Source organism: Zonotrichia albicollis, chromosome 22 (assembly GCF_047830755.1).
Source record: "Zonotrichia albicollis isolate bZonAlb1 chromosome 22, bZonAlb1.hap1, whole genome shotgun sequence".
Taxonomy (NCBI): Eukaryota; Metazoa; Chordata; class Aves; order Passeriformes; family Passerellidae; genus Zonotrichia; species Zonotrichia albicollis.
The window spans coordinates 5,437,458-5,464,519 of NC_133840.1; the positions used below are offsets into that span (position 1 = coordinate 5,437,458).

The 27,062-nt window shown below is 40.9% G+C and overlaps 1 protein-coding gene across 2 annotated transcripts in view; it reads right to left on the minus strand.

Moving 5' to 3' along the window:
• Positions 1-246: 246 nt before the first annotated feature.
• The window catches only part of CRCP (CGRP receptor component), a 29,748-nt gene continuing 2,932 nt past the window's right edge, over positions 247-27,062 (minus strand). For both annotated transcript variants that reach the window (XM_074556847.1, XM_074556846.1), the window contains exons 2-6: positions 26,874-26,910; positions 24,903-25,001; positions 22,690-22,784; positions 10,151-10,208; positions 247-1,527 (exon numbers count right to left, since the gene is read on the minus strand). In XM_074556847.1, coding sequence (XP_074412948.1) covers positions 1,384-1,527; positions 10,151-10,208; positions 22,690-22,784; positions 24,903-24,911 — 306 coding nt within the window. In that variant the 5' untranslated portion in view covers positions 24,912-25,001; positions 26,874-26,910 and the 3' untranslated portion in view covers positions 247-1,383. The remainder of the gene's footprint in view (positions 1,528-10,150; positions 10,209-22,689; positions 22,785-24,902; positions 25,002-26,873; positions 26,911-27,062) is intronic.

The following is a 27,062-nucleotide window of genomic DNA, read 5'->3' on the forward strand; positions in this document are numbered from 1 at the left end:
TTCTGATCAAAATGTAAACACTTGCAGCCTGTCAAACAACATCAGGGGCTGCTGTGAATGAAAGTGTTAATTTTAAAATTAATTGTGTGTCTTTCCATGCTATGATCCACTTATCTCTCGTTTTCTTTCCCTTTTGGAGAGAAAAATATACATTGAGGTGTCACAAACCCATCAAGGACCTTCCCCCTCCAACCCCAAACAAACCCAGCCCAGCCTGGGAAGGCATTTAATGAATGATAAATGATCTTTTAAAAGGCAACAAATACATTTTTCCAATAATTTTCTTTCCTCTTCAAACATCAAAGAAGCTTAAATACCATGGAAACAAATATGACAAATCTCCCAGACAGTGGAATTTATCAGTCCCTTTCATACACTGCACAACTGAAGCTCAGAAAGCACAAATTCTCTGCATACAAACACAAAATAAACCCATGACAGAGCTGAGGGGGGAAAAAAAGCCAGATATTGTGATTTGATCTTGTCTGTAAGTCACAAAACTCCCAGGATGTACTTCAAATTTTATTTCTATTTCCAGTACATCATAATAATTATAAAAGAATGGTCTGCAGCCACAATTTAAACCAGTGGCTGACTTTGTGTGGATATTCACACACAGATGATTTATTATAATCACAAAGGCTTTCAACATGAAATACTTGATCCTGAAATCCTTCATCACACAAAAAAGCTCAGGAAATTCTGCTTCATCCAGGCCTGACTCTCATTTTCCCAGATCAAGAGCTCAGTGTTGCCTCATTTATTCCTCCATCTCAGGAGCGCCTTGTGTGTGTGTGAATATTGCAATAAATGCTCAGAGGGCACAGACACCCCAATATTCTGCTGGTTGGGCACTCCCAGCTTTGATTTCACAGCTCCAACCCCCCCAGCTCCCAGGTTTCAGTGCAGTTTGCTGAATCTGGATCTTTTTTATTTAGAAGGGACTCTCAGACACCCTTGGGTTGCCCTCCCACAGATCCTCTCAATTCCAGGATGCCCAGATTTGGGAGCTCCTGCTGTGCAAACAGCCCCAAAATTGGCTTTGCACTGCTCTGGAAGCCACTTGGGGAACTGCAAAGCTGAAAGGAAAATTCTCACTGCAGCTCTGCTGTGCTGATTCTGTGGGGAAAGGAAAAATCCCCAAAGATGCAGAGCCCCGGCACTGCTGAGGCTGCTCCACTGCAAACCCTGGCACTGCCACCCCCGCTCATGACAAAACCCCCAAACAATGGTGTCCTTTCCCCTGCTTCCTTGTGAACAATTGGCTCCCTCATCACCTCCAAATCATAAAAATCTGAATCTATTTTATAGTTATAATACAGGATTGAACTGGTGTCAAGCCCAGAGTAACAGCAGCTGGTTCTCTTCTGGAGGTGCTGCCTGCTAGGCCTGGTCACCTCTGTGCTCTGCTGCCATTGCTGAGTCCCTGTGCTGCTCCTCAGGGTCCCCTGGCAGGATGCTGGTGACTGTCTGCAGCAGGGACTCGATCTGCTCCTCTGTCAGCCTCTCCTCGCTTTCCTCCACCATCTGCAGGGCAAAAAAACCCAAAAAAAAACCCCATTGGCATCATCAAATCCACACTTCCTCCCTCAGGGAGAAGGACTCAGCTCAGCAGGGAAGACTTTGTCAAGACACAGCCTGAGCTCATCACAAAAGCATTTTACAAAGCAGGACTCTTGGAATATTTTGAAAAAAAAAAAAGAGAAAAGAAAGAACTCCATTGTTCAGCACGACAATTGGCACTGTGTAATGAGATCCTGATTTCCTTACAGCAAGGCAAACACCACCCTGGGAACAGCCTGGCTTCCCCTAAAGCCTCCCTCAACCTCCACAGCCTTGTCCTGAGCCAGGCTTTTCCTTCAGCTCAGATGCAACCTCACTTTCCTGACCTTTCTCCCAAATTTCTGTGTTTCCATGGGATATCCTGAGAGGAATTCCCTGGACCTTGGCATCTCATGCAGTACCTGCAGGAAATAATCAGCCCATAAAAGAAACCACCTCATCCTACAGCAGCTGTACCCCACTGGAATTTGCTTGGATTGGGAGACTCCTGGATATAAAGACATTTAAAGCTCTGAGCAACATCAAAAGCACTGTCATGACTCAACTCCATGATTCCAGGAGATTAATGAGGGACCCACTCCCACTGTGGAGCTGTGGCAGCTTTTCCATCACTGCTACCAGTAAAACAACTGCCCTAATTTACAGGCAGCTGTTAAAAGGGAAAAAAGCTTGTCAGAGGACTGGAAAAGCAAGTCAGAAGAACTCTTCAAACACAAATGAAACCAATTAGGACTGTGGGGTTTGAGTTGTCTTTTTTTTACAGCAAGTCCTTGAGAATGGCCTTTGAAGAGGAGTGATTTACAGTAATGATGTTCCAAGTCAATGCAGGTTTAATCAGCTCTAGCTGCAAACTGCCAGCTCTTCAGATGCCTTCTGAAAAGCAGAGTGGGACTTCAACTCATTTTTGTGCAGAGGACTCTGAAGAAAAACAATCTGATCATCTTTCATCAGGATCATCCCCAGATCTGCACACACACAGAGAATCCGCTCCTCAGCAAAAGGCAGACGCTGAATTTCCATTTGTTAATGACTTTCTGGGGACTATCCCCATCAAAGGATGGAATCCCTGTGGAGTGGCTTTCCAGGCTCAACAACTACTGTAGGACTCAGGCTTGAACAGCAGCCCTGGCTCTGCTCCCCAGCAGCTGCTGCTCTGCACTCCCTGTGCTCACACTCCCTCACATCCTCCTGCCCTGCCTGGGAGAGCCCCTGGAGCTGAATCCTGCCAGCAATTCCCCCAGGGAATCACCTCAGCTCACCTTGGAGCACCAGCACCACACCAGGAAAGGTGGAAGTAGACGATATCCCTGGAACTAAATGTTCTTTCAGGTCTCTCCCAGCCCAAACTATTCTGGGATTGGGATTCCATGATCAGTTCTGCTCCACCACGCCTTGGTGCCAGTGCTGCTGACAAATCCCTCCTCTGCAATTGTGGGATCTCAGCAGCTCAGCACTGAGGTGCAGTCACTGAGAGCACCCTTGGGGGGCTCGGGAGTCCTGGAATGTTCCAGAAGTGTCTGGTGGCTGGACTTTGATCCTACACAGGAGACGACACCTGTATGAGGACAGGAGGGTTTCACCGGGGTGAATGGTGAAGGGATTGGTTAATTAGAGAGTGAGACACAGGGTTTAGGATTTCTGTACAGGGGGGTTTAGAGAAGTAAGATGGAGGAATTGGGGCGTGTCCTGTCCTTCTTCTTCTTCTTCTTCTCCTCCATCTTCTGTGGTGATGGTGGCACTTTGGGATTGGTCATTACTAAAAGTGCACTGGGCAATAAGGGTGAAAGGTATTGGGGAAAAATGATAAATATTGTACACGTAACTTTGGGTATAAAGATAGGTGACCGCCCGGAGGGCAGGGAGTGTGCTCATGGCTGGCTGCTGAGCTCTGTCGGGCCGAGAGAAAATCTTTTAGATAAACAATTAATAAACACCGAGACCGAGAAAAGAACTGAAGCCTCTTCTGCTCCTTTGAAACGCGGCTGCCCCAAGGCCACCCCGGGCCTTTCCAGGCCATCCAAACAGCCAAAACCGGACATGCAATGAGCTCTGCTGCTCAGTCTCACAGAGGATGCTCAGCCCGCCTTTCAGACTGGATTAAGGGGTTATTCATTTCTGGAATTGGGGTTATTCATTTCTGGATATGGGGTTATTCATTTCATTTCTGTTACACTCCATTCCAAGGTGGGGTAGGTGCTGTGGGAGCAGGAGCTGCACAAAGAACCAGCCCAGGAGCTTTGGGCACCTGGATCACTCCAGGCAGGATCACTGAACCAAGGTCTCCCAGATTTGTCACCATCCCTCAGAAAACAGCACTTGGCCTTGTTCAGGCTTGATTTACTGCATCCATAAAGTCCAACTCTCTTCCCATTTTAATTTTATCTGTATCTGTATCTCCTCTCCCTGTTTTTCCCTCCATTTTCTCCTTTAGGTGCTTGCTCTGATGACACCAAAACTCAAACAAAAACAGGGGATAGAGCTCCCAAATTCCCTTCTGCTGACACATCCAGAGGGAAGTGGGAATTCCTTCAATTCCTGCAGCAAAATTCACCTTTTGGGGCCTCTCCAGCAGCTCTCAGGAATCACCCACAGACACAAATCAACACTTAACAGGATGGACAGACAGCTTCTTAGTCAAATTAGTCTTCTTAGTCAAATTAGTCTTATATAAAGACTAATAACTAAAACTGAAACAAAGGGAAGAGAAATGTATCTAAGGTAAGGAGTTTCTACCTCTGCCATTAAATCAAGTAATGATGATTTAATTTGTCCAAAGATACATTAAACACATCATATCTTGCTGTGACCAGGAAAGTAATAACAACAAATAAAAGCGATTCTCTGGGAAATTATTTGGTGCTAGCAAGCTATTGAAGAAAATTCAAAAATACAAAGAAGGAAATCTCTCCATAATCTCATTTCAGATTGAAGATGTCATGGTGCACTAAGTAAATCAAAACTGCTCTAAGATGGAAGGTGTAGAATTTGAAGGCATAGAGCACAAAAAAGGCCCTCCTGCTGACACATCCAGAGGGAAGTGGGAATTTCTTCAATTCCTGCAGCAAAATTCACCTTTTGGGGCCTCTCCAGCAGCTCTCAGGAATCACCCACAGCCACAAATCAACACTTAACAGGATGGACAGACAGCTTCTTAGTCAAATTGATATTTCAGCCTTATTTTGTTGTGATATTATTTGAGATTTCAAAGGCTCCAAAGCACAAACTGTGAAAATAAATTTTTTTTCACTCTTTCAGGAAGTGAAAAAACCAGCCTGAGACGATTTATGACAACATCAGCAGTGAGGAAGCAGCAAAACAATGAGCCAAAAGGAAAAATTCAAAAATTAAGCCCAGACAGCATGTAGATAAAGAGGCAAAGGAAACTGTCCTAAAGGAAACCAGATCTCAGGGGAACAGGAGGTCACTCATCCCACATTCAGCAGATGCTCTCAGCCTTCAGATTTACAGCTGCAAGACAAAACACCTCTGATGCTGAGAGCACCAAGAAATACGGCGCTGAGGAGAGAAATGAGATGTAAAAAGCAGCTCAAGAGGCAAAAAAACCCCCAATGGGTTCAGGTGCCTCCTTTTCCAGCAGCAATTTCCCCAATCCTGGAGGAAATGTCCAGCCAAAAACCCTGCACTGGCTGAGGCTGCTCCAGAGCCAGACTGAGCCCATAAGCAGCCAGGAATGCAAAGTTTAGAGTAAAGAAAACAAAAATGCAAATGTGGGGAGGGAGGGGATGAGCTCACATGTTGATGTTGGCAGCGCCAGCCAGCCCTAATGGGAACAGTGCCCTCTCAGAGGGTGCCATGGGAAAAGTTTGGGGTGTTTCTGAACAAAGTTTGGGGTATTTCTGATCAAAGATTGGGGTGCTTCTGACCCACATTTGGGGTATTTCTGACCCAAGTTTGGGGTGTTTCTGATCAAAAATTGGGGTGTTTCTGATCAAAGTTTGGGGTGTTTCTGACCAAAATTTGAGGTGTTTCTGACCAAAGATTGGGGTATTTCTGACCAAAGTTTAGGGTATTTCTGAACAAAGTTTGGGGTGTTTCTGAGCAAAGTTTGGGGCATTTCTGACCAAAGTCTGGGGTATTTCTGAGCAAAGTTTGGAGTGTTTCTGATCAAAGTTTGGGGTGTTTCTGATCAAAGTTTGGGGTGTTTCTGACCCAAGTTTGGGGTGTTTCTGACCAAAGATTGGGGTATTTCTGATCAAAGTTTGGGGTGTTTCTGATCAAAGTTTGGGGTGTTTCTGACCAAAGATTGGGGTGTTTCTGATCAAAGATTGGGGTGTTTCTGACTCACATTTGGGGTGTTTCTGACCAAAATTTGAGGTGTTTCTGACCAAAGTCTGAGGTGTTTCTGACCAGTTTGGGGTATTTCTGACCCACATTTGGGGTATTTCTGACCCAAGTTTGGGGCATTTCTGACCAAAGTCTGGGGTATTTCTGAGCAAAGTTTGGGGTATTTCTGATCAAAGATTGGGGGGTTTCTGACCAAAGATTGGGGTATTTCTGATCAAAGATTGGGGTGTTTCTGACCAAAGATTGGGGTGTTTCTGACCAAAATTTGAGGTATTTCTGACCAAAGTTTGGGGTGTTTCTGATCAAAAATTGGGGTATTTCTGATCAAAGTTTGGGGTGTTTCTGAACCAAGTTTTGGGTATTTCTGACCAAAGTCTGGGGTATTTCTGATCAAAGATTGGACTATTTCTGACCTGAATTTGGGGTTTTTCTGACCAAAGATTGGGGTGTTTCTGACCAAAGATTGGGGTATTTCTGACCTAAACTGGGCTATTTCTGACCAAAGCTTGGGGTATTTCTGACCCAAGTTTGGGGTGTTTCTGACCAAAATTTGAGGTGTTTCTGACCAAAGTCTGAGGTGTTTCTGACCCAAATTTGAGGTGTTTCTGACCAAAGTCTGAGCTATTTCTGATCACAGTTTGGGGTATTTCTGATCAAAGTTTGAGCTATTTCTGACCAAAGTTTGGGGTAATTTCTGACCCAAACTGGGCTATTTCTGATCAAAGTTTGGGGTGTTTCTGACCCACATTTGGGGTATTTCTGACCCAAGTTTGGGGCATTTCTGACCAAAGTCTGAGGTGTTTCTGACCCAAGTTTGGGGTATTTCTGTCCCAAGTTTGGGGTGTTTCTGACCAAAGTGCTGCTGGCCTCAATATCTGCAGATTTGGGTGAGGAGCAGAAGGGGGAGTGTGACAGAAATGTAATTTCAGCATGAAAAGAGAATTTGCTGCAGCACATCAATGTCATTCATCACCACACCCAGAGCGTGCTACCTGTGAAAATGGGATTATTCACTCACCTCAGGACTCACCCATCATCTCTATTTCACCCAAATTAGAGCAGTTTGATACTCAATTTTCATTGCAATATATTCATAACATCAGCAATGCTCCCATTTAGTTTCCACAATGCTCTACATCTAATCAAAGAGGAAAACTTTATAAATTAATTGGTGTAAAATTCTCCCAGCTCAAAGAAAAAGCAGCATGGTCCCCCTGCAGCTCCAATGAATTCTCAGAAATTCACAGCCAGCCCATGAAGATAATCCCAGGGATTAAAGTGTTTGTTCATAAATTAAGGTGTAAATAAATGTCACAGACAAATGGAAGCACAAAATCACTCAGGACTGTCTAAATTCCTTTTTTTTACTCAGTGAAACAAGGACAAACACCCTTAATTCAAACCATACCTATCTTTTGTGCTTTCCCAAATAAAAACAGAATTTAAGAGACTTCATCCTCCTCCCTGTGCTGCTTTCAGTGCTGATGTTTATTTGGTTTAATCTCCTGAGCCATAACAATAAATCAAGAGAGAAGAATAAATAAAGCCACACTGAAGAACCCCAAAAAGTCCTGAAGGAACTGAGAAATTCTCTCAGCATTTGATCCACAAACCTCAGCATCAAAGAACAACCTGGGGGTTAAAAGCTCTTGTTCATTGGAATAATAAGCTGAGAATTAGATTTTTAAATAATCAGTGAAAGGATTATTTAAAAATATTATTATAAATTAAATTATTATAAATTATTATTATTAAATTATTATAAATTATTATTATTAAATTATGATAAATATTATTTAAATAAAGGAAATAGGGGCTCTGATCATTTCCAAAGCAATCATTTACCTCCAGCGGGGCAGGGAGGTGTCTGATGAGAAAATCACTGTTATTTGAGCAGGGATTTGAAACTGCTCAGCACCACATCAACAGCAAAAAACACATTAAAAACAGAAATCAAGTAAAATACTGAATGATTGAATTAATGTCCCTCAGAGATAATGAACCAAAGGCAAGGCAAAACACATGGTTGAGAAAATAAACTGTTTAAACTCCCTGAAGATCTTTCATTTTCCAGAATCTTTTCCAGTATAAAAGACAATGTGTCAGCCTGTAAGTATGAAATTCTCCAAGGTAGAAATACATTTTTAAAAGTCAAAATCTGCTTTTCCATTCTGCGAGAACTTTATTTTATATATTTATATATAAATATATATTTAATATATTTCTTTAAATATATAAAAATATATATTTAATATAATATATTATAGTTAATATATTATATTTAAAAATCTATTATATAAATATATAAATATTTATAAATTAGTTTATATTTAATATATTTATTTAAATATATAAATATTTATTTAAATATATATTTAATATATTATAGTTAACATTTTATATTTTAAAATATATTATATAAATATTTATAAATTAGTTTATAATTAATATATTTATTTAAATATATAAATATTTATTTAAATATATATTTAATATTATATATTATCGTTAACATTTTATATTTAAAAATATATTATATAAATATAAAAATATTTATATAAATTGTTTATATTTAATATATTTCTTTAAATATATAATATCTCTTATATCTATTACATCTATTATATATTAATATTATATATATTATATTATACATACAATAATATAGAATATATATTTCAATATATAAATATAGAAATATTTATATAAAATGGTTTATATTTAATATATTTCTTTATATAAATATATATTTAAATATGTATTTAATATAATATATTATAGTTAATATTATATATTTTAAAATATATTATGTAAATATATAAATATTTATATAAAATGGTTTATATTTAATATATTTCTTTAAATATATATAATATCTATTATATCAATTATATATTAATATGGTATATATTATACATACAATAATATATATTTCAATATAAAATATATAAATATATAAAATATTTTATATTTAATATTATATATTTCTTTAAATATATGTAATATCTATTATATATTATATCTATTATATATTAATATTATATATATAATACACATAATAATATACAATACATATTATTGTATATAAATAGAATGAATAGTAAATATATATAAAAATATATATACATATATGTATATTTATATATTATTTTTGTATAATATTTTCTGTGTAGGCAGGATAACAATGAAAGTAGGACAGAGGGGAAGGCACAGCCACAATGGCTGCTTGCCATCAGAAAGTTTATACCCATTTCTCATCCTGCATTACTGCTCATTTCTTTTTAGAATTTCTGATTTTAGTGTAGCAAAAAACCATTTAAAACAGGGAAGATGTAAAAAAATCAAGTATTCCATCAGAGAGCTTCATAGCAAAAATACTAATACTTTGATAAATCACCTTTAATTACTGCAGTCGGCATTTTAAATTTAACAGGGGTACAGAATTAGTCTGAGAGGGCTCTGAGAAGAAGCTGAGTGGATTTGAGCAGGGAAGGTGTAAAAAAATAAAGTATTCAAAACAGGGAAGATGTAAAAAATAAAGTATTTAAAAACAGGGAAGATGTAAAAAAATCAATATTCCATCAGAGAGCTGCACAGCAAAAAATATAAAATATATTCTTATTTAAAATACTTTTAGAAGTCACCTTTGATGACTCCAATGGGCATTTTAAATTAAAAAAAGGGAGGTGGAGAATTGGTCTGAGGGGAAGCTGAGTGGATTTGAAGCAGGGAAGATGCAAAAAAATAAAGTATTTAGAATAGGGAAGATGTAAAAAAATAAAGTACTCCATCACAGAGCTGCACAATATTAAATATATTCTTATTTGCAATACTTTGATAAATCCCATTTAATAACTGCATTGAGCATTTTAAATGAAACAAAGAGAGGTGGAGAATCTGAGAGGGTGCTGAGTGGATTTGAAGCAGGGAAGATGCAAAAAAATAAAGTATTTAAAACAGGAAGATGTAAAAAATAAAGTATTTAAAACAGGGAAGATGTAAAAAAATCAACTATTCCATCACAGAGTTGCACAGCAAAAATACTAAATATATTCTTATTTACAATACTTTGATAAATCCCATTTAATGACTGCATTGGGCATTTTAAATGGAACAAAGAGAGGGGGATAAGTGGTCTGAGGGGAAGCTGAGTGGATTTGAAGCTGTGGATGTAAAATGTGCATCAAATGAAGGGATCCCTTCAATGCCTGGCCCATGAGGAAGCAAATACTGAATTATCTGCAAGGTTCAGGCCTGGACAGGCCCAGGCCCGGCCACTCACCAGCTGGATCTCCACTGCACTCACAGGCCTGTGGTTGAGCAGCTGCAGCTTCTCTGCCCTGGTAAAAACACAGTGAGGAAAATGCACATTACTGGGGGTTTGAGGGTGAAAACACAGTGAGGAAAATGCACATTACTGGGGGTTTGAGGGTGAAAACACAGTGAGGAAAATGCACATTATTGGGGTTTGAGGGTGAAAAGCCCAATGAGGAAAATGCACATTATTTGGGGTTTGAGGGTGAAAAGCACAATGAGGAAAATGCACATTACTGGGGTTTGAGGGTGAAAACACAGTGAGGAAAATGCACATTACTGGGGTTTGAGGGTGAACAGCCCAGTGAGGAAAATGCACATTACTGGGGTTTGAGGAGGAAAAGCACAATGAGGAAAATGCACATTACTGGGGTTTGAGGGTGAAAAGCACAGTGAAGAAAATGCACATTATTTGGGGATTTGAGGATAAAAAGCACAGTGACTGAAAATGCACATTACTGGGGTTTCAGGGTGAACAGCACAGTGAGGAAAATGCACATTACTGGGGTTTGAGGGTGAAAACACAATGAGGAAAATGCACATTACTGGGGGTTTGAGGGTGAAAACACAGTGAGGAAAATGCACATTACTGGGGGTTTGAGGATGAAAAGCACAATGAGGAAATGTTGGGAATTTAGCTGACTAGAGACTGGAAAAGTACAAAGCCATGGCTAATTCTAAGCCTTGCACCTGTGAGATGGCGTGTCTTTGGGCCTAGCTGTAGTATGATAACAAAAAGAGAAATGAGAAAAGAGAGATGTAACCCCTAAGGAATGGGGAGGAGCTGATGTTGTGGTGTGGCCAATGGACGGTGTAAATTACAGAATATTCATAAGCTTATTATTTGCTGGATAAGTGTTTGATGTTTTCTTCAATGAACTGGACCTGGGAAGAACCATCTGGTGTCCTGGTCTCCTTCCCTTCCCTTTCCTTTTTCCTTTCCTTTTTCCTTTCCTTTTTCCTTTCCTTTCCTTTCCTTTCCTTTCCTTTCCTTTCCTTTCCTTTCCTTTCCTTTCCTTTCCTTTCCTTTCCTTTCCTTTCCTTTCCTTTCCTTTTTCCTTTCCTTTTTCCTTTCCTTTTTCCTTTCCTTTTTCCTTTCCTTTTCTTTTTCCTTTCCTCTTTCCTTTCCCCTTCCCTTCCCTTCCCTTCCCTTCCCTTCCCTTCCCTTCCCTTCCCTTCCCTTCCCTTCCCTTCCCTTCCCTTCCCTTCCCTTCCCTTCCCTTCCCTTCCCTTCCCTTCCCTTCCCTTCCCTTCCCTTCCCTTCCCTTCCCTCCTTTTCCTTTTTCCTTTCCTTTCCCTTTCCAAGGAAAATGCACATTACTGGGGTTTGAGGGTGAAAAGCAGAGTGAGGAAAATGCACATTACTGGGGTCTGAGGGTGAACAGCACAATGAGGAAAATGCACATTACTGGGGTTGGAGGGTGCCCTCAGTGGTGCAAATACCATATTTTCCTGCCAATAACTCAGGGATGAAATGTCACTGCCAGCAATGGGACATTTCTGTGGACCTGAATTTCCTGCCCGGCTCTGCAGTGTGGCTGAAGGGCCATAATTTGGATATTTGAATAATTTGAGGATTTTCCTGTGTTCAGCCCCGCTGCCGTTGGCCCAAGGTGGCAAGCAGAGACCCTGAGATCATTACTGTGCAAGCATTAATTATTAATTAATAATTAACTGCTGCTTTGGTAAAGGCTGCAGAAATGTTAAACAACTCAGCAGACACCCCAAACTTCTGCCATGAACACACAACCACAAGAACAATTTTCATACTTCAAGAGTTACAATCCCATCAAACAGCAGCAATTTGGTTTTTTCTTTTAGCTCACTGCAAATACAAAGTTCTAGCAGGGAACTACAAATTGGAAAAACAAAATCTTGGCATTTATTACCTTCTCCAAGGTAGAAATACATCTTTAAAAAGCACAAAATGAAAATCTGCTTTTCCATTCAGAGAGAAAAACGTGGTGAAATTTGTTCCTTAAAAAAGATGATGTTTCATCTTCAGCATGAAATAAAACTGAACCATTCTCATGGTGAGCTGAACATCCCTGACTTTTTATTATAAGGCATTTTAAAGCATATTTAAATGGATTTTGGAGGGTTTAAAGCATATTTTAACTGATTCTGGAGGGTTTAAATAAAGCATATTTAAACTGATTCTGAAAGGTTCAAATAAAACATATTTAAACTGATTCTGGATGGTTTAAAGCATATTTAAACTGATTCTGGAGGGTTTAAAATAAAACATTTTTAAACTGATTCTGAAGAGTTTAAATAAAGCATATTTAAAATTATTCTGGAGGGTTTAAAGCATATTTTAACTGATTCTGGAGGGTTTAAATAAAGCATTTTTAAACTGATTCTGAAGGGTTTAAATAAAACATATTTAAACTGATTCTGGAGAGTTTAAAGCATACTTAATCTGGTTCTGGAGGGTTTAAAGGATATTTAAACTGATTCTGGAGGGTTTAAAGCATATTTAGACTGATTCTGGAGGGTTTAAAATAAAGCATATTTAAGCTGATTCTGAAAGGTTTAAATAAAGTATATTTACACTGATTCTGGATGGTTTAAAGCACATTTAGACTGATCCTTGAGGGTTTAAAGCATATTTAATCTGGTTTTGGAGGGTTTAAAGCATATTTCATCTGGTTCTGGAGAGTTTAAAGCATATTAAATCTGATTCTGGAGGGTTTTCCCCTGAGGGATTTTAGAAGGAAACCTCACAGCTTTTAAGAGAACACAGATCCCTCCATGTTTACAACCACCAATTTCTGTGTTTCTGGAGATACCTCAGAGATATAATTTGATTTGATTTTTTGCCACTGGCTGCTGGATGATCCAGCTAAAATTTCCATTTCCATCATCACTTTCAGCTTCAGAAGGAAAAGCTTGTGAATTTTCAATCCAGCATTTGTGACATATTAACAAACCCTAACAGAAAGCTCCGGGAAAACCTAATATTTATTTATTTATTATTATTTTGCTTTGCTTTTTGGAGAAATAAAATATTGTTTCCACTGGTGATGGGAAGCAGGGAATCCACCTCCTTTGTTTTGCCGTGGTAATTTGGTGTTTCCAACACGAGGCCATGGAGAGCAAGGCTGGATTTTTCCAGGCACACAGATGAGGTGTTTACAACTGCTGCCATCTACCAGAGTCATAAAAAATCAGGAATAAAACCCAAGAATGGCAGGAGATGAGCACTCAAATCCTTGACATGGAAAGCAGGTGATTGAAGGAATCAATGAGAGATAAAACTCACTTGTGTAAAAGCAAAGCTGAAGGCAGCGCTGCCATGCAGAGCTGGGAAAAAAAATATTAAATAATCATTTTATTCTATAAAAATCTGGCAAATTCAGCTGGAGTTCTGGAAGATTTTTTTCCTCCAGAGCTGGGAATTCCCTGCTTTGGTGCCTGATGGAGGCAGAGTTGGTGCTTTTGGGGCTCTTTGCTTTGCTCTCTGGCCAAGCAAATGTTGGTGCTTCATTGCCAGAGGAAAAGAGCTCCTCCCTGTAAAAACCTCCCTCCTCCTCTTCCTCTTCTTCCTCCTCTTCCTCTTCTTCCTCCTCTTCCTCTTCTTCCTCCTCTTCTTCTTCTTCCTCTTTTTCTTCCTCCTCTCCCTCTTCTTCTTCCTCCTCTTCCTCCTCTTTTTCTTCTTCCTTTTCTTCTTCCTCTTCTTCCTCTTCCTCCTCTTCTGCTTCTTCCTCTTTTTCTTCCTCCTCTTCCTCTTCCTCATCTTCCTCCTCTTTTTCTTCTTCCTCTTCCTCTTCTTCCTCTTCCTCCTCTTCTTCCTCCTCTTCCTCTTCTTCCTCTTCCTCCTCTTCTTCTTCTTCCTCTTTTTCTTCCTCCTCTTCCTCTTCTTCTTCCTTCTCTTCCTCCTCTTCTTCTTCTTCCTTTTCTTCTTCCTCCTCTTCCTCCTCTTCTTCCTCCTCTTCTTCTTCTTCCTCTTCCTCCTCTTCTTCCTCTTCTTCTTCCTCCTCCTCTTCTTCTTCTTCCTCTTTTTCTTCCTCTTCTTCCTTCTATCCCTCTTCTTCTTCCTCCTCCTCTTCCTCCTCTTCTTCTTCTTCCTTTTCTTCTTCCTCCTCCTCCTCCTCCTCCCTCCCCCTGCTCACACAGACAGCCTGTGCTGAATTCATATTTTACCCAGGTTTCTCTCACAGGACACTTCAGAGCCTTCTCAAACAACTCTTTCTTCTCTTTGGCAGCAAAGCACACCCCGATCCTCCAGCTCCACACAAAGCACATGATCTGATTTTTATTAAACAAATTTCCTCATCCTCTTCTTTTTCAAAGTAATACCCTTGAAATATAAACCCCAGAGCTAAATAAAGAGGATCAAATGGCAAAAGCCATTTTATGGCTGAGCTGAAGAATGCAAACCTGATTTTTCCAGAGCTTTTCCAAGCAGGTGGGGCTGTGTTTATCACAGGAAGATTACTGGCACAGCAGCAGCAAGCAGAAATAAATTAACACCAATTACACATGGTGACTAAAACAATCAATTAGTGCAACTGCTGGTGTTTCCTGCAGAAACAGAGGGCACAACAAAAAAAGGTCACCTCTCCAAGAGATTTTGCTCATGAGCACTCCAACTCATTAGGGACAGACAGAAATTTTACACTCAGGCCAAACAGATTCCTAAAAGCATCATTTCAGGGGATTTGCAGTTTTTGTAAATGTGAACAGAAGAATGAGAGAGAACTGACAGTGATTAACACATTCAGATGTGGCAGCTGAAGGATTTCAGGGCTGGTTTTGATCAGCAAAGCTCCCTACTGGAAAATGATGCAGAACAACACAAAGGAACAAGCAGCAGGGAGCAAAAAAAAAGCCCCAAAAGCTGCACAAAAAATGCCATATTTCATCTGGAACTGCTTGTGCAGCACAGGCACTAATTAACACCCCGACACAAGGATCTTTAGGCAGGGTAATGTGTAATTATGAGGGAAGCAATGATACAAACACTCCCAAAATGTCTCTAAAATGCATTTTAGAGGAAACTGGATTGCTCAGCCCTCAGCAGAAGGCAGAGGTTTGAGTGGGAGCTCAGTACCCACTGCACCTTTTTAATATTGAGCCCAAAAATTGACTGCTGGGATGAAGCTCTGATCCCAAAAAACTGAATGCTGGGGTCAGGTTGTGTACCTGGAATTTCCTGATCCCAAAAATTAACTGCAGGGATCAGGCTCTGGGTCTGATCCCACAAACTGACTGCTGGGACCAGGCTCTCTGTGTACCTGGAATTTCCTGACAGCACACACACAAAAATTAAAACCTGAATAACCACAATTTCATCAGAGATTAGTTTTAAGTAAAGCAACCATGCATTAGGATCAGCCCTGATTGCAGTGTTTGGCTTGGGCACAGAGCTAAGCTTGAATTTAGTTCATGCTCCATTAAATCTAAAAAGTAAAATTAACTTTTTTCAGCTCCCTTGAATTCATCTTTACACTTCCTACAGCACTCAGGGCACGCTGGTGCTTGTTAAATAAAAGGGAAAATGTTCCACTCACTCAAACAGAAGGTGGAGAACATTTTCAGCCTCATTGCCCCCAAACTTCAGCATCTGCATTTTCCCTGCCCTGCCTGGATTTTAGCACCAGTTTGGAACACGAAAGCTGCTCACTCAAATTCAAATCCATACAAAAGATGAGTGACAGAGAAAGCAATTTTCTCACATAAAAGCAAAATCCCACTAATCAGAGCTAATGGGCCATGCTGCAGGACCTGCCTGCTGAGAAATCCCAATGGAAATTCCTGCTGGGAAATCCCAATGGGGCAATTCCTGCTGGGAAATCCCAATGGGGCAATTCCTGCTGGGAAATCCCAATGGGGCAATTCCTGATGAAATCCCAATGGCAATTCCTGCTGGGAAATCCCAATGGGGCAATCCCTGCTGGGAAATCCCAATGGGGCGATTCCTGCTGGGAAATCCCAATGGGGCAATTCCTGATGAAATCCCAATGGGGCAATTCCTGCTGAGAAATCCCAATGGGGCAATTCCTGATGAAATCCCAATGGGGCAATTCCTGCTGAGAAATCCCAATGGGGCAATTCCTGCTGAGAAATCCCAATGGGACAATTCCTGATGAAATCCCAATGGGACAATTCCTGATGAAATCCCAATGGGGCAATTCCTGCTGAGAAATCCCAATGGGGCAATTCCTGATGAAATCCCAATGGGGCAATTCCTGCTGAGAAATCCCAATGGGGCAATTCCTGATGAAATCCCAATGGGGCAATTCCTGCTGAGAAATCCCAATGGGGCAATTCCTGATGAAATCCCAATGGCAATCCCTGCTGAGAAATCCCAATGGGGCAATTCCTGCTGAGAAATCCCAATGGGGCAATTCCTGCTGAGAAATCCCAATGGCAATCCCTGCTGAGAAATCCCAATGGCAATTCCTGCTGGGAAATCCCAATGGCAATTCCTGCTGAGAAATCCCAATGGGGCAATTCCTGCTGGGAAATCCCAATGGGAATCCCAGCTGAGAAATCCCAATGGGAAAATTCCTGCTAAGAAATCCCAATGGCAATTCCTGCTGAGAAATCCCAATGGCAATCCCTGCTGAGAAATCCCAATGGGGCAATTCCTGCTGAGAAATCCCAATTTGGCAATTCCTGCTGAGAAATCCCAATGGGAATTCCTGCTGAGAAATCCCAATGGGGTAATTCCTGCTGAGAAATCCCAATGGCAATTCCTACTGAGAAATCCCAATGGGGCAATCCCTGCTGAAAAATCCCAATGGGGCAATTCCTGCTGAGAAATCCCCCAATGGCAATTCCTGCTGAGAAATCCCAATGGCAATCCCTGCTGAGAAATCCCAATGGGGCAATTCCTGCTGAGAAATCCCAATGGGGCAATTCCTGATGAAATCCCAATGGCAATTCCTGCTGGGAAATCCCAATGGGGCAATTCCTGCTGACAAATCCCAATGGCAATCCCTGCTGAGAAATCCCAATGGGGCAATTCCTGATGAAATCCCAATGGCAATCCCTGCTGAGAAATCCCAATGGCAATCCCTGCTGAGAAATCCCAATGGCAATTCCTACTGAGAAATCCCAATGGGGCAATTCCTACTGAGAAATCCCAATGGGGCAATTCCTGCTGAGAAATCCCAATGGGGCAATTCCTGATGAAATCCCAATGGCAATCCCTGCTGAGAAATCCCAATGGGGCAATTCCTGCTGAGAAATCCCAATGGGGCAATTCCTGCTGAGAAATCCCAATGGCAATTCCTACTGAGAAATCCCAATGGCAATTCCTGCTGAGAAATCCCAATGGGGCAATTCCTGCTGGGAAATCCCAATGGGGCAATTCCTGATGAAATCCCAATGGGGCAATCCCTGCTGAGAAATCCCAATGGCAATCCCTGCTGGGAAATCCCAATGGCAATTCCTGCTGAGAAATCCCAATGGGGCAATTCCTGCTGACAAATCCCCCAATGGGGCAATTCCTGCTGAGAAATCCCAATGGGGTAATTCCTGCTGATATCCCAATGGGGCAATTCCTGCTGAGAAATCCCAATGGGGCAATTCCTGCTGAGAAATCCCAATGGGGCAATTCCTGCTGAGAAATCCCACATCCTGCAGCCAGGAGCAGCTTGTCCAGGATGGAAAAAAGCTCTGGAATGGGTTTGGGGACACACACAAAGCTCAGGCTGCAGGGGACAAAAACCTGTGCAATTATAGGGAGCAAAAGGGATCTGAGGTCTGTGTGAGGGGAGAGTGCTGGAGGAGGTGAAAATGTTGAGTTCTAACCTAAAAATCCTAAAAAATATTTCTACAGGACAAAAACCACCCCTGGGTCATGTTCAGGATCACAGAACAGACAGCACAATCCTACACTGATACATCCATTCTAAAAAATAACACAAATACTTGCATGTCACAGACACGTTTTATGAAAAATCCTTTCCTTAAGATTTTTTATCCTGAGAAGCTGAGAAGCCTCAAAACCGGAATGTAAACATTGATTATCTGCTGCTGTAAAATGCAACAAGTAAATCTTTGATTGGTCCATGTTGGTTGTTTCTAATTAATGGCCAATCACAGTCCAGCTGCCCAGACTGTCTGTCAGTCACAAGCCTTTGTTGTAACTATTTTTCTAGTTTTAGCTGGCCTTCTGATGAAATCCTTTCTTCTATTCTTTTAGTATAGTTTTAATATAATATATATCATAAAATAATAAATTAAGCCTTCTGAAACATGGAGTCAGATCCTCATTTCTCCCCTCATCCTCAGACCCCTGCAAACTCCACCACACTTGCATGCTCTTGTGGAAATTCACACAAAATGCACCATTTTCTGTCAGCACTAAGTAAAATTTTGCAGTTTATATTTTAACCAAAATCTCCTCTGTGTGTGTTGGTATTGCTCTTTTTTAATCTGCTGAACTCCCAGAGTGTTTTTCCAGCAAGAGGTCTGGGTAAGGAGAGAAGAGTGCCAAGATCCAGCACAGAGAGCTAAAAAACCCTTCAAACATCTGTGCCTGAGCAGCAGCAAATTTATCCTGAGGAAGGGATGGCTGAGGGTTACTGGGAAAACCATGAAGGAACAGCTGGACACACAAGCAGGGCTTTGATTCCTGCTGGAAATAGAAATCCCATGCTCTTCCATCACCCATGGCAGCTTTCAGTGCATTAGCACTGGGTCTGGCTGAGGGAGGATTCCCCAAAATGGGAAATCACAGCCCCAGTGGGTGCTGTGAATCTCCACAAGGATTCCCATTGGAAAAGCTGAGAATAATCTCAAAATCTCTTAAATGATGCTGTTGTTCAATGAGCCCAATGCTGACTTGCTGCTGAATATTCATTTTGAAAGCTCTGGAGGAGACAAAAATTACAAAGCAAATCCTTCAGCCTTTCCTATTGCACAGGTTTGTATCTGTTGTAGCTTTTGGCAGTCATGAGGGAAAATATTTTCTAGAAGGAGTGAAGATTTTCAGCTCAACACTTCCTCAGCTGTGTTGATTTAAAGACAAAAAGGGCAATGTTCCTGACCAGTTCTTTTAAAATAATAAAAATATGCAGTGATTGGAAATTTGGTTATCCCAAAATTAGACACAAGATAGGATATCAGTGGCAGGAAGCAGCACAAGCAGAGCCAGTTTTCACTGAACCATAATTACAGAACTCCAGTTTAATAAATGTTCTTTTCATGCAATGCAATTCACTCTAAGTTACAAATATGAAGCCATTCCAGCACTAAGACTGGAAAATGAGCTGCTAGTGGCAAATTCTATTTCCAAGTACAACATGGCTCACTGAACTGGAGCTGCAGCCAAAGCCTGAGGCCTCAACAAGGTAATAACAAAATTCATTCTGTGGGTTCAGAGCTGTAGTTTTAAAAATATCTCAGTTCTACAGTTTGAATTTTAGCAAAGTAATGATTAAAAACTATGGGAAAAACTGGTTTACCACACCTTAACTGTGTCAGGGAAATATCTGGCTTTGAATTTGCTCCATTTAACAAGGCAGCTTTCTGAAATGACTCTGGAATACTTGTTTGCACACACTGATGTTTTAAAAATCTTTAAAATTGATTTTTTTAAAATCTGCCTTTTAGGAAGGGTTTTTTTTGTGTCTGTAACACTAAAGAGACAAATCCATTAGAAAATGGATGGTAGTGTGTTAACTTGACTTTTTGAGTGGCAAAAATCAGCGATAACAGAAGGATTTGAGACGATTTTCAGAATTTGCCAGAATTATGTTACCAATTCTCTCACAGGAGCACAGACATCACGTGCAGCCTGACATCCTGCAGGGCTGTGGAAGGAAAAATAAGAATTCCCTGGATTCCAGGCTGTGCTGTTCCTCAGCTGCTGCTGTTTCCCTGGCTGCTGTCTCCTCCCAGGCACGAGCACAGCCTAGTGCTGAGGGCAGCAATGGCAGGGAATGGCACAGCCCGGGCAGGGCTGCAAATCCCGGCATTCTGCTGTAAGGAAATGGGCTAAGCCTAATTAACAGCATAAACACGCTGCTTAATTGTTTCCCCTCTGATTAGAGGTGGAGTCACGGCAGGAATGCAAAGGGCAGGGAAGCAGTTTGGGGTGAGGGGGCGCTGCTGCCCCTTTAACCAGAGTGAATGGTGTGAGGACAGACCCCAATTAACACAAATTAAATCCAATCAGCCACTGCAGAGAGCTGTTAGCAGCACAGCCAGGGTCTGTGAGCAGCTCAGAGAGCACATTTTGGGGGGCCTTACCCACAAAGGAAGCAGCAAAGAAAGTCTGGAGCTCATTACTGCTGGTGGGAGGAAAGGTCATTGCAGGGATCACACAAGCAAGGTCCTGGCAGAGCAAACACTGCAAATCTTTCCTCTCTGCACACAGCTGGGATGAAATCCCTCAGCACCACCTGCATCCCACAGGATGGAAACCATCAAAGCCTTTTGATTTAACAAGAGGAGCAGTGTTGAAATGACCTTGGGTAGGAACCAAAGGCAGCTCCAAAGTGCCTGGGAGAAATCACTGCTTTAAGAGGTTTAACATAAAATGCCCTAAAGAGAAACTGCACCCCTTGTGCCCTCTGTGCTTTGGGGTGAAGGGGCTGCCTGACATTTCTGGCTTTAAATGCTGCATGCAAAAGATCAGAAAACAAAAAGTGCCACACAAAACAATTCTGAGTTTTATTCTGCAAAGCACAGAGTTGGGAAACTCTTTACCAGATAAAAGTTGTACAGGATGCTCACAAAACAAATGTGAATTTGTCACCTACACCACTGGCTGGCTCTTCACTCTCATCCTGCTGCCACCATGCACAAGAAATGATCTGGGAATAATTCTTTTGCTTCAGTGCCTCAGGGAAAGGACACACAGGATGATCCCCAGCCCCAAAGGCTCCTCAGAGCATCCACAAAAAATGGAACAGTCCAAAAGCTCATTTAAAGCTTGGAACTGCTCCAACCTTCCCAGCTCACTGAACAAGCAGCTGTGGGAAGGTGAATATTTGGGCAGAGCTTCTACAAAAGTGCTCAGCACTGTGGGACACAGAGAATCTGTAGCTGGAAGTTTCTCTTCATAATTGAAATTGTTTAATATTTCACTCTAGGAGATGCCATCAAGGGGAGCAGTTGCAGTGAAGCAAACCTAAAGTGATAACACTAAGAGTTAACCCTCAGGTCCTGGTCAAATTCTACCTGAAAAAAGTTTAGAAATGAGCTTTAAATAAGAATAAACACTTTGATTTTTAATGGGAGTTTTACACCAATATTATTCAGTTTGTTTTACTCTGAAAAATCCTACTCTGCTGTTCTTCCTAAACTGCTGCCCTGCAGTGCCAGCAAAGGTTCTTTCTCTTCAGAAAGGGCTGGGTTACACCCAGAAGGGAAGGATGCTCACTACTACTCAGGAAATGTGTGCTGCCAACTTTAAGAACTCTCAGTGCAATATTACCAACTCTTTACATAGTAATATAAATAATATAAAAATAAATAATATCAATAATACTGAGCAATATTACCACCTTTTACACCTCTGGTATTTTTATTGTAGACTATTTTCTTTACTCCATGCTTCAAAACCTCCAGAAAATAATGAGGATACATCAATGAGTATCCTGCTGGATAAAATGAGGGTTAAACCCTGATTTCCTGAGCTGGCAGAGAAAGCTCCATTCTCCAAGCACAGTTCCAGGGCAGGATTCCCAAGGAGCAGCAGAGCTGCTGGATGTGCCTGGCTGTAGAGAGGGGGCACTGAAAGCCCAACAAAAAGCTGCCAATCTGCTCTGCACAGCCTAAAAACCTCCCTGCAGGGCCCTCAGTGTGCATTCTGTGGCACAGCCAAATGAGGGAAAAGCCTTTTTCCCAGGGGATGAACTCCTTGGGACTACAAACACACGCAGTGTCTGAAAAACTCCTCCTCTAAGTGAAGGAGGAGTCATTTAGAAGCATTAAATATTGGGGTTGTTCTGCTTTACAAGTCAGGAGTGATCAGAGCTCTCCAAACAAGCTGATTCCATTTTATTTCCATCAGGCCTCAGTCCCAGAGCTCCAGGAGGATTGTGTGCCTCAAGACAAGCACTCACAGAGGGGAAAAAAGCCCTTGGAGTCTTGGAAGTGCAAAGGAAATCTTTTTCTTTCCCAAAAATAACACCTGGGTGTTCAGCTCCACAGGAAACTGCTGGGGAGGGACAATATATATATTACTATTAAAGAGATAAATATTAAAGATTAAATATTAAAGAGATATTTAATATATATCTCTTAAATAACTGAGATCTGCATTTCAGTTATTTAAATATTCTATCAACTAGGGGATGGTTGATAGAATATTTAAATAACTGAATAGAATATTTAAATAACTGAAATGCAGATCTCAGAGATCCTGCACTAACAGCACATAAAGATGGAAATACCCACCAGTGAAGGAAAATATGCTTGGCTGAGCATTTAAATGACATAAAATCCTTCAAATCCACGACTCAGATCATCCCACTGCCCACAGGATCAGTTTGCCAGCACTGATGGAGCTTTCACTGCTGCTCAAGGCACAGCCCCACTTACTTGGTTAATTTGTGGTCTTTCATTGCTGCCAGGAACTCCCTGACAGTCTCAGGGCTCTGGTACCTGCAGGGCGTTTTTGAGATGTACTTCAGTGTCTGCAAGGGACAGAAAGAAAACATGGATTATTTAATACATCTCTCATTACCAATTACTCATTCCACCAGTTGTTTATTGAACAAGTAATCTGAAAAGTCTCAAGGAAAACTGGACAACCAATTCAGGTTTGGAAATCAACTTTATCTGAGCTGTTCAAAGCACAAAACTGCAAGTTGAGGAATACAGGAAAGGGCTGAGTTTTAGCTCTGCCTGCTAAAAAATCCCTCTTGTGTTTGTGAGACATTTGCTTGGTTTGCTCCTTGTTTGGATTCTGTCTTTAAAAGCACACAGGAAAAGCTGAATTCACCCTAAACCCAAGTTTTCATGTGCTCAGTGCCAGGAATATTCTGCCAGCCCAGAAATCTCTCTTTAGGATCTCCAATCTATCCTTGTTTTTAGCCTTTACCTGCATTTTTGGCAATTTTAAGTTGATAGAAGCAGATTAAGAGGCTTGTTATGAAATCCACAAGGGATATTTGCTATTCAAAATTAATTGAGACAATTAAACTTGGATCAGTTTTTTCCATGTAACACCTACCAACCTTAACTCTGACAGCAAAGGTTCCATTTATTTGCTTTATTTACAACAACAACATTGAGCAGGTGGATAAAAGAATTACATTACACCAAGTAATCTGAATTAAGTAAAAAACCCAATTTGTTGATAAAAAACCCCACAAAAATTGCAGTTCATAGCTGATCTTTCACTGGAAGTGACTTTAAGTCTTCCTAAATGTTTATTGTTGCTTGAATTAAACCCCAAAATGAAGAGTTGGAAATAATTATAATTTATTATTACTTTCTTTAAGCCTTGTCTGATCTTTCCAGATAAAATGAAGCTGTTATTCACCACCAGTGACTGAAATTAAATTATTATATTGTCATGTAAATTAATTATCTCACAGGAGTAATTTCTCTTCCAGGTTCATCTTTTTTTTTGGCAACTTCAAATCAATGAGAAAGCCAAAAATACAGAAAAACAAAATTTATTTTATGGAGTTACTTCAGTGCCAATGGATCCAAATCTGCAGGGAGCTTGTGAGGAAATCCAAAGACAACCCTATAAAATCAAATTTTGCTTTTCTTTCACTCAAACATAGAAAATCCACCCAGAATTGACACCAAGCACCCTAGAGGTATTTAACCCATAAAATAACAAAACAATTCAAGATTTCAGGTGCATCCTGACCAAATTTACTCACAGGATCTCCCTCAGCTGTTTCCCAGAGGTGCAGGAAGAGACTGGCAGGCTCCATGAAGATTTAATTCCCATTTTTGGTAAGCCCCTATTTTGTTGAACACAAGGCTCAGGAATTACAACCTCTGTACCTTTTTCAAACAAAGGCAGAACTGAAACAAAACCAAAGCCTGGGCCAGATCTTATCCACACCAGAGGGTTCAGGGCTCAACAGAATTACTCATGCAAGCAAAGGCAAAGAGCTTTCAGCTGCCTGCCAGCCACTGCTGCCCATGCAATTCTGCAGCTCTGGGAAGTTGCTCATTTATTTTAAATAAATTTGGATTTGTATTGTTAAGATTTGTATTAAAAAAATGTTAAAATTCCTTCCCAGCAAGGGATGAAGTGTTTATTCCTCACCTGGCATGCAAGTGATGTTATCTGTATGGGGGGTTTGGCTTTTCTTTGGATCAAAAGCCAATTTAGATGATCTGTTTTGGCTGGGAGTGATTGATTTAGTTCTGTTAATTAAAAAATGCCATGTAATCTGTGCCTCAGCTTTGAAATCATCATCTTAATTATCACATTAGGTGATATCACAAATTCATCAGATGATAGCAAGCTCTGCTCTGTGTCTTAAAAAGATGGGATTTTTAGAATTAAAAAAAAATCCTAACAAAATTAAACAGCTGAAAACCAGGGGGTTTGAAATATTGAAATTCTTTTCTAGATTTTAAGAACAGCAACTGCCTAACTCTGCCCTGACAGCACAGTTACCCTACAACCACAGAAAAGTGCAGATAAAACATTTTATTATGGTTTGAATCGGGGGAAATTTGATACCAAATTATCAATACACAGCATTGCAGCTTGAATTATTGAATTATTGAATTATTGCAGCTTGAGCCAAGTGTAAATGGATTTTCCCAGTGCTGCTCACCTCATACATGATTGTGTTCAGGTTCTGCTGCCCAGAGCTCTGCTTGGTTTTGCCACTCTCCTTACGCTGCTGCTTGAGATCAGTGAGTAACTGGTACACCTAAAAATAAAAATAAAAATAAAGTAAAAATAAAGAGGTTTAGAGCATCTGAGAGCATTTTACCCACAAATATTCCAGCAGGAAATCATAAATGAACAGGAAATTCCTACCAGCCAAACAACAAAAATGTGAGGTTGTTCTGGTGGATGGACCAACAGCTGGAATGAGAAATGTTTTGGCCCCAGAGTGGTGAATAAGGATGTAAATTTTTTTTTTAAAGCTGTGATTATTTTAAAGAGATGAATGGAACTTTTTCAGGTGTTTTGCTCCAGGTTTTGCAGTATATCCAGAGTGTCCGGTTTGGGCTGTTTGGATGGCCTGGAAAGGCCCGGGGTGGCCTTGGGGCAGCCGCGTTTCAAAGGAGCAGAAGAGGCTTCAGTTCTTTTCTCGGTCTCGGTGTTTATTAATTGTTTATCTAAAAGATTTTCTCTCGGCCCGACAGAGCTCTGCTCAGCAGCCAGCCATGAGCACACTCCCCTCCCTCCGGGCGGTCACCTATCTTTATACCCAAAGTTACGTGTACAATATTTATCATTTTCCCCCAATACCTTTCACCCTTATTGCCCGGTGCACTTTTAGTAATGACCAATCCCAAAGTGCCACCATCACCACAGAAGATGGAGGAGAAGAAGAAGAAGAAGAAGGACAGGACACGCCCCAATTCCTCCATCTTACTTCTCTAAACCCCCCTGTACAGAAATCCTAAACCCTGTGTTTCACTCTCTAACTAACTAATCCCTTCACCATTCACCCCGGTGAAACCCTCCTGTCCTCACACAGGTGTCGTCTCCTGTGTAGGATCAAAGTCCAGCCACCAGACACTTCTGGAACATTCCAGGACTCCCGAGCCCCCCAAGGGTGCTCTCGGTGACACCTCAGTGCTGAGGTGCTGAGATCCCACACCAGAGCAAATCACCAGAGCCCTTCTCACTGTTCATGCCCTCATTTTTAGCTGGCTTCACTCAAGATCCAGCCTGGAGAATCACAAACTGACCATTCCACAGAAATAAGACACCAAACATTTCCAGACAGGGAGAAACATGAACACAATCAGGAAAAGGAACCTGGCAGTGCTGAAATCAAACCCAGCTCTGGGAGCTCTGAGAGCACAAAAGGCCAAGAAGCTCCCAGGGATGCACAGGGTGGAACCTGGTGTGTAAAACAGCCCTGGATTTACACAGCGCTGGCTCTGCAGTGCAAGAGCCACTGGGGAGAGGAGCAAATGGAAAGGGATCAGCAGCTGGAGGGAATCAATTCTTTTAAAAATCATATTTGTTATTTTTTGGACATGATTTTAACAGCCAGACATTGAACACCAGCTGGGGGACAGGGTCTCCTCTGTTTCTCAGAGGAAATTCAGCAGAGTTCTGCCCAGATGCCTCAACACCACCCACCAGAGCTGCTCTGCTGTTTGCAGCATGAAACACCTCCAGATCCATTCCAGAACAGAATGGAACAGCTGCAATAAAAAGCAGCTTCAGCAATAACACAGTTATTAAAACTGCTCCAAAAATTAAATTAATCAGCAAACCAAAAGATTTCCATTACCTGGCTTAAATTAAACCAGGTAAATGAAACATTTCTTTCTACTCCCCTTAAAATGAGAGAGGAAAATACTTCAGAATAATCTCAGGACCAAACAAACAATACTACAGTACTCATTACTAGCAAAACCATTTCCCAATCTTCTTCAAAAAGAAGATTTTTTTTTCTTGTTTTGTTTTTTTTTAAACCAAACCAAATGCAAGGAAGAGGAAATCCCCTGCAGGTTTTCCTGGTTGCCACTGCCAGGTTTCAGCTTCCAAAGATTACACCAGGCACTGATGACAGCCTGGAATTGCTGCTTTAAAAGCAGAATGAAGACAAACTCACCTCAAAGTTACTCAGCAGTGCAGCATTTGCATCTTTTCTAAAGGGAAAAATGAAAACAGTTCATTATTATGCAAATGGAACTGTTTGAAGCTTTTCTTTGCACACTCACAGGCACTGAAAGAACTTTAAAAAGAACCCCAAGACATCTTATTTTGGTGATTCTACAGTTGCCATCTCTGGGAAATATTT